This window comes from Lonchura striata, chromosome 1A (genome assembly GCF_050655825.1).
Source record: "Lonchura striata isolate lonStrDom1 chromosome 1A, ASM5065582v1, whole genome shotgun sequence".
In the NCBI taxonomy this organism is placed as follows: domain Eukaryota; kingdom Metazoa; phylum Chordata; class Aves; order Passeriformes; family Estrildidae; genus Lonchura; species Lonchura striata.
In genome coordinates, this window is record NC_140741.1 from 24,214,222 (window position 1) to 24,224,260 (window position 10,039).

The 10,039-nt window shown below is 39.3% G+C and overlaps 1 protein-coding gene across 1 annotated transcript in view; it reads left to right on the forward strand.

Annotated features, from left to right (window-relative positions):
* RIC8B (RIC8 guanine nucleotide exchange factor B) overlaps positions 1 to 8,688 on the forward strand; it is a 31,818-nt gene extending 23,130 nt beyond the window's left edge. Inside the window, exons 9-10 of the mRNA XM_021535931.3 lie at positions 678 to 797; positions 7,603 to 8,688. Coding sequence (XP_021391606.2) covers positions 678 to 797; positions 7,603 to 7,714 — 232 coding nt within the window. The 3' untranslated portion in view covers positions 7,715 to 8,688. The remainder of the gene's footprint in view (positions 1 to 677; positions 798 to 7,602) is intronic.
* The last annotated feature ends 1,351 nt before the right edge of the window (positions 8,689 to 10,039 follow it).

Here is a 10,039-nt window from a genome sequence, read left to right on the forward strand (position 1 = left end):
GTCAGTTGATTTATACATCTGATTTGCTGTATTGCTGTTAAATATCTGTGATTAAAATGTTTGAAAGGATAATGTGCCCTGAAAGTTTTCTTCAAAACTACTTCTCTGTTTGTGTTACCACTTCTGTAACACTTCTGATCACTTGTATTAACAGTGAAAATAAAGCTGGCTTTGTAAATGCTTAAGTAAGTTAATCTGATTCGAGCAAAAAATCATCATCATCATGGAAGGGCAACAGTTATTTAATGGAAAATTAACTTGAACCTGTCTATATTTTTAAAATTCACCTTATACAGAATTAGTTTCAGACATGTATCTGTCACCCAGTTCCCCTATTTATGTCATTAGTATTAATGACGTTGTCAATATTTGCTATCATCATTCCCCTGGTTTCAAACTGTTCCTCTCTGGGTTCCAGCAAGAACTACCAGCCTGTACATTTTTGAGCACTGACAAGACATTAATACAATGAATCCACACAAAGATACAGTCACGATTCATGAAAAAAATACAGTATAAATATGAGCCTTGTCTATTTATAACATAACCTTTTGTGTGCAGTTCAGACAGTTTTAGTCTTGATGGTTTCTGTGAGTTCTTCCTGTTTCCTGCTATTAAGAAGATAGAAAATGTACCTGTTCTTGAAAAAATATAAACTGTTGTTTTCTCACCTGCAGCATTAACCTTATCACTGGTCACTTAGAAGAACCAATGCCCAATCCAATGGATGAAATGACAGAAGAACAAAAAGAATATGAAGCTATGAAACTTGTCAACATGTTTGATAAACTTTCCAGGTATTGTGTTATAGCTTCTTTGGAGAAGCAGTTTGTATCCTGGCTCTTTACTAAGGTCTAGAGCTTCAAAATAGTGTTAAAATAGACTTCTTTGTAGGACTATGACCACTTTAAATGCAGAGAAAATGTTTAGCACTTCAAAGAAAAGAGTGATATGTTGCAGGACTATGGAGGAAACCTCTTTTGGAGAGGATTGGACAGAATTGGGAAGACCTGGTGGTGAAGGGACCTGCCTCCTGAATAGATAGGCTGATGGTAATGAAGATAATTTCTTCTTTTTAAAGTATGGGACACAATCTAGGCCCAAGGCAACCATGGTTTATTTTTCCCAAGTTAATGAGCAGCATCTCATTGTAACTATTATGCCTGCTGCTTATATGAAGACCAAATACAGTGTGAAAATAGTTGTTGTCAGAAACAATAAATTGTATAATGGAGCAATTAAAAGGGAATTTACAGTTAAGTGTGGACTGGATTACAAATCAGCCTTTGTAATTCGTTTTATGTGGTGAAGGTAATGCCATGAAAGAAATGGGTGCTTAGTATGACATAATGGTGTTACAGTATTGATACAGAGAGTTGATCTTCAGTTCATAACTTTCTATATACAAAAGGACATAGACCTGTGCTGTTACCTCTAGGTTTTTTTCTCTTTGGCTCAATATGCCTAGAATTTACTGGCTTTTCTTTCCTCATACTTCTAGCCATACTGGAATGATTGCTTGTATTTTTTTAAATTCATAAGTAAAGTTACATTCTTGAGAAACACTTATGTAATACTAATTTGCCATTGAACTGAGCTGTAGGAGGTAAATAATTAAGTGAATCCATTCTTCAAATGTGAAAAAAACTCAGCAGCTAGAAATGTGCTTGTTTTGTGAGAGTATAGATAATCAATTAACAAGATCTATTGAGGGAAATTCAGCAGATCAAGTGTTTTTTACATCTGTTAAGGGTTAGGAATATAACAAAAGATACAGGAAAATCTGGATTTTACATTAGCTGTCAAAAACTGAATTAGAGGTAGGATTGAAAGCAGGGAAGGAACTTAGAGCAACTGATCTAAGACTGTCAGTGAAGTAATTGGATATTTTTTTACATTATTTGCATGGAAGGCAAGTGTACCATGTCATAGTCTTCTTAGGAAAAAGAAGAAAATGCAATGCACATGTAATCTTAATTGAACTACTCTGTAAAATTGAATCATTGCTACGTTAAGCTAGAGAATTAAGATGCTGAGCATCAAGGGTACCACAATAAAATGACTAAATGGTCTGAAACGTTCTTTGAAAGAAAGATTGAGGCTGCAGACAAGCTGAGACTGAAGTCAGTTGCTGTCACTGCAGCAGTTACACAAAAACTCCCAATGGTTACTGTGGCACAAGAACCCTTTCAGCTTGGAGGGTCGGAGGCACCTGCTGCAGTGCCTGCCACAGGCTGACAATGACTGAGCAGCTGCTGCCCTGTGTCACCACTTATCCTCTTGGCCAGCAGCATTGCTGTCACCTTGGGCTTGCTGTGCCCCTTACATCCACATTTTATAGCACTTACATTGCTTCAGGGCTGGCACTCTTTGGTAGGGTTTTTGTTTGTTTAGTATTGTGGTTACTGTGGGACAGTGTTTTTGATGTGACCCCCTTTAGGTGCTGTGATAACATCAATAAAATCGTTTCACTGTTCTTCCCACACTTTTTGTTTTACTAAAAATAGGGGAGGAGGAAATGCTGGCAGGAAGGAAAAAGGAAGTAAGACTTGGAATGGGGAGGCTGTGGGATGTTTTTCATCAATGTAATTGAGTACAATTGTGGGCCCTGCAGATATTAAACAATATGGAAGGTTGCCAGTCTTGCATATAAGAAGGAGTTTAGTTCCATGATGATAGTAGTGGGAGTCCCTCCATGATTTTGGAATAGGACACTTGTGCTACTTCCAGCTTGAGCCCTTCAGTGCTGGGAGGTTGCAGACTTAAATCTACACGGAATGCACTTTTTACCCTTGGTTTGCACCCTACAGATGCAAAGCAGAGGTTGCTTGGTTGGAGTTTTTGGTTGATTCTGGGGTTTGAGTCTTCCTTTAAGGCAGAGTGCTGGTGGCAGATTTCCTGCTTCTGCTTCACTCTCTTGTCATCATTGGAGGGGAAATGTGCCATGAACACGTTCAGTTTAATGTAGTGCTTTGCTATAGAGAGGAGAAAGTCGAACAGGAACAAACAACTTCTCATCTTGAGCAAGTTTATATAATTTAATGTAACCTGAACAGGGGCTTAGAATAAACTTGTGTGAAGTACAGCAAAGCAGGTTTACTTAGTTCACTGGTATTGTCCCAGCAGTGGAAGCTAAGCTGTAATGAGCTGCCACACTTTCTCTGAAGAAAAGTATGAAAAAAAATAAAGTTGAGGGACTGACAAACTTGTCAACTTCCCTGCCTGACTGATGAGAATAATTAGGCCAGTTTGTCACTGGGGCACTCCAGATTTGACTTTGACTGGCTGAGTATCAGAACTCAGAAAACAAATTTTCCAGGCAGTACTACTTCATTGAGAAATTATGGCTTTTGTAAATGGCTGCTGAATGTTTGCACTCTACCCTTTGCAAAGGTTTATTGAAGCTGTAAGTACAAAGGGATATATTTTTCCTAGTTCTGTAATAAGCCAGTGGATTTTTGCTTTTCAAGTTTCTTTTTATTTTCAGCACTGGCACTGAAAAATAGAAACTTCTTGAGGTCATGTAAAACTGATTGGTGCTTTTGGTCATTTCAGGTCATACTTCCCAAGCTTTTCAACTCTTTTAGGTTGTTAGTGTTTGGGCCTGTTCATGAAGTAATCAACCATCAACAAGGCTAAATTAAACCTAATCACTCAGTTTTGATTTCTCAAAATACCTGTAGGAAAGCAGAATATTGTTATGAGCCTATTTCCCCTGTGCCAGTATTATAACATAGAGTTGGACTCTGCAAAAGCTTTTATAGAAATTAGTATTTTGATCAAATTTGGCCGAGTGAGATTACTTTTTAAAAATCATTAAATATATACAAATCTTAAGTATAAATTAACATGACAAATCTCAGTTACTGCATTTCTTGGGAGATGCATATACTACTTAGGCTGATCCTAGATACCAGAACTTGGCTCTGATGTAACTCGGTGGGTTTTGTCTGCAGTAGTGTCTTGTAGGTTCTTTGAGAACTGTTTGGTGACTGTAAATCAGCATCCTCAGCACACGATGCACATCTTTGAGCTTTGAAAAACTCCCCAGATCTGCAAGGATTTAACTCAGCCTTCCATTTTTTTTTGCAAAACATCTAGTTAGCCGCCTTAAGTCAGTGTTGTGTGATATTCTGTCGATACAATAGATTATTGTTAATTAAAATGTCTGGAAAAAATGCTAACATTTTTCTTTTATAAATGGTATGTAGAATTGTATATTAATTGACTAATTTAGAATGTCAGGATGCTTTTTCCAAGCCAACCTTGTATTAATAGCAAGAATCCTTTTGCTGATAAAATAGTCTCCAATTATCACAGCTTGGGTTTTGTTGTACATTGAACAGAAGTCAACAAAACGAGTAAGAGAACCTGTGTAAATAAGGTGCCATACTCATTAAAAACACAAAATTAATCATAGAATCAATGAAGAAGGCAATGCTACATCGAGTTTGTTTTCTTCCCCTTTTTAATCATGGAACAAAATAATGTTCCCTGAAAGGATCGGAACTATTATGTGGCACTCAATTATAAGGAGGTGAATAGGTCCCCAACACGCTGCTTTATCAAAGGGGCAGGCTGGTGTTTGCATGATGGCTGTTTGATTACAGACACCATCATTAATTCTGTGTGGCAGTGCTGCCGTGCAGCACAGACAGCAGGCAGGAGAGAGTCACCCTTCAAAACAAGACCATGATTTTTGAGTCGTTAGCAAGCTAAATGGCAAGCAGGAGGGCTGAACTTGTATGGCTATATTTGAAGGGACTCTTGGGAGATTTGCAAGTGGAAGAAGAGAATGCATTTTACCAACTGTTTAATTATGGTGTGTTCCTAAGTACACTTGAATAGAATGCTTTATTTGCATTAGAAAAATTAGTGTTACAAGATGCGTTTAAGTATGTGGAAGGAAGGTCACCTAAGGATGTTCAAACATGTATAAATACACACATTGTGTGCTTGTATAGAACTTCATAGATATGGAGAATTCCCACTGCCATCTGCTGGGCTGAGGCCAGTGATGTTCTGCCCTATGGATGTTTTATTAAACATCTGAGGCTCTGCCTGTCAGTTCCTAGCACTTCCTTTCCCACCTTGTCTCTCCTTGTGGACAGTGAGCACATCCTCAGGTAGCCCAGGGTGTCAAAGCACAGTTGAGGTCTAGACTGTGGTTAGAAACAAAATAGGCTGATCCTTGGTTCTCCTTCTTTCTTTGGTGGCTTGGCATTTTTGTCTTCATACAGTTCGATTTTACTGAGTAGCTCTTGCCTGAGGAAGGATGTGTGGAATTCAGCCTCCTAATGCAGAGAAAAGCAAACCCCTGCCAGTCCTCTCCCATCCTGCTCAGGGACTTGCAAAGCAGGAAGCTCAGGCAGAAACAGAAAGGTACTTGATAAGCAAGTTACTCCTTGTTACCTGTGCAATGTGAGCTCAACCTGGGTCCCATAGTTAAAGCTTAAAGTGAGGCTGGAAGAGAGAATCCTCAGAGAAAGAGCTTTGCCTTTATAATTGACAAATAATGAGATGGGACTTCTTGACAATATTTAGAGTCCTAAGAATTGTTGGGAGGAGAGGGAGATCCCCTCATAAAGGGACCTTGGGACCTTGTTTTCCTGTGTTTCTTTTTCCTTTTTCATGAACACATTCTTTATCCTTTATTAGCCATTATTATTCATTTATTACCAAAAATAAATGGTAAACTACTTGAAAATTAAGTGATTCCTTGACTTCTGGCTGCAGTATTAAATGTTGCAACTTAAGAGTACACTTTGGGATTTTTAAAACAAAAATCCAGGATCCTTTCAGCTTTATTAAAAGGGCAAGCAGTGGTGATTCTGTTTTTCATGGCTACATTTTTTGCATTTTAGAGGATACTTGTTTTGTATGATGTTTTAAGCTTGAAAAACAAAAAAGACCTTAGATTTATAGGATTTTTTCTCTGTGGGAAAAAGAGTCTTTGCTATTAGACACAACTCCAAAGCATTCCTGTTTTGCCTTTGGGGAACCCCTACAGCAGGCAGAGTTCTTGTCCTCTTTGGACACCAGATATGCAGTCTTCATGTTTTGAGCCTGTTTCAATCTGATTTCAAGGGCTCAGAGGTGTCTTTTCCACACATCTCCAAGAGCTTCTCTGAGTGCTGTCACTTGGGCAGTATGGATTGCATTGCCAGAAGGAAGGGGACTCACTGGCAATCCTGAAGTAATGGCAAGCTCTCTCCAGTCTGTTTAAAGATGGATCCTACTCTTCCGCACGCACTAGGGAGAGCCTGGACCGTGCTCTCCGGTGTTGCAAACCTCCTTCCCTGGCCTCAGGCTTCCCACCAGACCTGGTCAGCCAAGCCACAGCAATTGTTTCTCATGTGGCATTTGGGAGTTTATCGCTGTGGGATCTGATTGTCACATCTGCACAAACAGCTGCATTTTTCTTGCTGGTCTCTTTTTGAGATTTAACTGCATCTTGTCTGTACAGTGTCTGGGATATGTATGCCATGTGACTCAGATGTTGCCTTTCTTGCTGTTGCTGTGGGTGCATCAAGGTTGGATTGATTTCCAGCTGTGTACAAGGAATTGTTGTCCCTTTTTTCAGCCAAGGTAGTAGTGCAGACCAGGCAGAGAGCTGGTGAGATGTCTTAGCTTCCCCACAGAGTGATGCAGCTTTATTGTCTGTGGCTTGGGAGGGTGGTAGATGTATGTTAAATTGACAGTTTTACTGGGCTGCCTTTCAACCAAGGCGTAAATTAACATCAAACCTCTGCTCCTTTATTTAAGGTGACTCCTGAATATTTAGATGTATTTTCCCTTTTTTTTTTAGTATAAAATCAAAATGTTATCTTTGCCCTTACAGCTTTTGCCATAATCCACATATAAATGAGGTGATAAAAAATAAGGATTAAAGAAATCTTTGCTAATACTTTTTGATTGGCTTAATCAATAATTAATCATCTCTTAGATGAGGCTGTAGCATTTGGAGTAGATATAATTGGATTAACTGCTGAGCGGCCTTTGGAGCTTTGAAGAGATTAAAATGGCTGTAAATCCTGTAATTAAACTGCCACAAACAAAAGCAATAGTATTAGAATCAGTCAGCTATTTTTAAGTGAATCAGCAAGTCCTTAACAAACCCTTAGTAGTGGTGTAGGCAGAGTCTGTTCTCTTAACTGATTTATTTCCTTCAACAAGATGAATATATATCAAATCATTGTTTTAATTGCTTGGGCATATATTAGCCAGAACGGCAGGTGAAATTTTAGGAAGAACTGGCAGTTAGAGAACTCTCAGAAGAAAAGCTAGCTTGTGTATCCAAAACAGTGAACCTGCTCGTTGTCTTGAGCCTATTAGGCACTGACTTTTCATGGTGTCTTTAATTGGCTAAGTAGGTTTGGCCTACATGAATGAAGTCTTTATCTGTCCTGCTCGTCCCCTCCCACCTATTTGGGAAGGTTTTTTGTGCCTTTTTCTTCAAAACAGAGGGCTTTAGCAGGAATAACTTCCTTTTAGAGGCTCATTATGTACTCAAGCATATACTGTATGTGGCTGTATTATACACATGGGAATTGATATGTGTGCACATGCTAATATGGGTTCTTTTTTTTTAATCCCTCACAGAGATGAGCTCATAAAGCCAATGGGAGTGCGGCCGGATGGGACAATGGCTCCTTTGGAGGAAGCAGTCAGCCAGTACCACACCAGCAAGCAAGAGAGCTCAGATTCAGACTAAGGCATCACCTGTTTTATTTTCAATTCTTCTCTAATCCACACTTTTCCTTAGAGCCACATCGTTTATCCTCACATTAGCCAGCATCACTTTAACTGTTCTATTATTGGCATATTTAAATGATGGGTCATGTGCTGTAATGTCTGAATTTTTATTATGTCTGTTTAGAGAACATATCAATTTATTAGTTTGTGATCTTTATTAATTTAAAATTAAATGTATTTCAAAAGGATAAAAAGTGAAAGCCTATGGTGTAAAATAAAGTCCACTTTCATTTTCCAGAATCCTGTTTTCTGAACTCTGTAGGTTTTCCCATTCTTGATAACCTTTTGTATTGTCTTGGCAGTCTTCCTCTTTATATAATTGTATTAATGAAGTGTGTTTACTTAATGGCATTAGGAGCAGAGGGTGTTTAGACTTAGAAGTCTGATTGACCTTGTGAGGCTGCTTTAGCTGGCATTGAGCAGTGATTTCAAAGCTCCCGTTTTTGAAGTGCCCTGGGGTTTCTTACTGCTACGAACTTCTCCAGTTAAGCTGCTGCTTAAGATTTTAACAATGTGTCAGTGACAGACTGCTTTTAAAACTGCCTTTAAATTGGGAACAAGATGATGGATTTTGTATGTCTTCCCTCCCTCCCTGGTTAAGACCACAAGTATATACATCTTCCTCCTTTCTTTGGTTAAGTAAAAGCATCTCTATTGAAAATGGTGTTCAAGAATTGCACTTAAATGATGCCATGAATGGGAGGGGACTGGAGTGCATGTGCCAGTGTTTCACTGAATTGGGGCCTACTTTTGGAGATTAACCGCTATGCCTCACTTGAAGGGAAGTCAAACTAATCAACAAAGAAATATTTCCTCTTAGAGAGAACTTGGGAAGCAATGGAATAGAGAATGGGAGGGTGGAAAGGAGAAGAAAGTATCACTTTCAATTCTGTACTCATTAAAAACAAAGATTAAAGTTTTAGGCGTGCTGCACTGCTGTTGTTGCCTCTTTGCCTGCTTGATTTCTTTCTGTGTGTTTCTCCCAGCATGAATTACATGAAGAATAATCCATGCCCAAGTTTCGAATTCCGTATTTTTTGCAGAAGCTTAAACGTGACATTCATTGGGAACATTTCAGAGGTTGGTGTTGGTTCTCCAGTTTGTTGCTTATGACTTTACACCAGTTCTCTGAACTAAGGAAGCTGGTGTTCAAAGACCCTGTAAAGGGAGATTCAGTATGAAGTTGTGCTGTGGTTGCTTATGTGAGGAGCTTCTACAGATGATCTTAGTCCTCCAAAAGAACTGAAAAGGAAAAAATAACGCCCTGCTGTCCTCTCAATGGTTCAGTTTGTATTTCCAAAGGACACTACCCAGCCACAGCAATGTTTTTCTTGGTACATATATAATATGTTATGTCATACCTCTTCTTTATGACTCCACAAGAGGAAGGGACCAGTTGTCTAAGAGCAATAAATGTGCTTGGCTGCATCTAAGTTGGGTCTCAAAAATGTAATTCTGGGTTTAGAATCATGCACTGACTACTGAGCCCAGCACAGGCAAGTATTGTGTACCCTACAGGTGCAAAGAATTTGTGATCCCTCCCCGAGGAGCAAAACTTCCCCAGCCCTCTTAATAAGGAACTGTCTTGGTGTCAGCTGGGCCTGGGGAGGGAGTTGTTTCAGTCATGGGCTACTTAGTGCTGTTGAGCACTAAGTACAGAGCATGAAAAAGAGCACAATCTCAATTGGTGCTTTACAAGCTGTAGAATATTCTCCTACAATTAGCTGGCTAAAGAGATTAATAAAACAATAATGGCTCCAGGGACCTTGTTACAAGCAATATATCATAAGGCTCTTGTGCTCTGCCTCCTGTCATTTGCCACAGGGCAGCAACATTTGCAATAAATAGTTCTGTTTATCTTAGGAAACAGATGCTTGTAGAAGGTTCTACAGCCATGGATGTTGCTTCAATTAAAAAGAAAAAAGTGAAGACCAAGCATAGGTCTGAATCCTCCAGCTCAGGAGTGGCTGTCATAGCTGGGTTGCCTGTAGTGCAGGTTAATGTAGATAAATAAACAACTTGCACTAGTGCAGTGCCCCAGAGCAGCTCTTGTTCCAAGGGGATGGCAGCTGCAGAATTTTTGGCTTATCTTTGCAAAAATAGGTCCAACCTTAGCTGCACTGGCTGGAAATATGGGAGTGTTTTGGGACAAAGGTCCTTCAAATCAGCAATGACTGCTTCCTTTTGTGCTGGCTGGTGTTTTCAGAGTAACTGAGCATGTGGTAGGATTTCTCTTGCATGGGAGTTTGGAGAAAAGTGAGGTTAAAAAAAAATGAACTCCCTG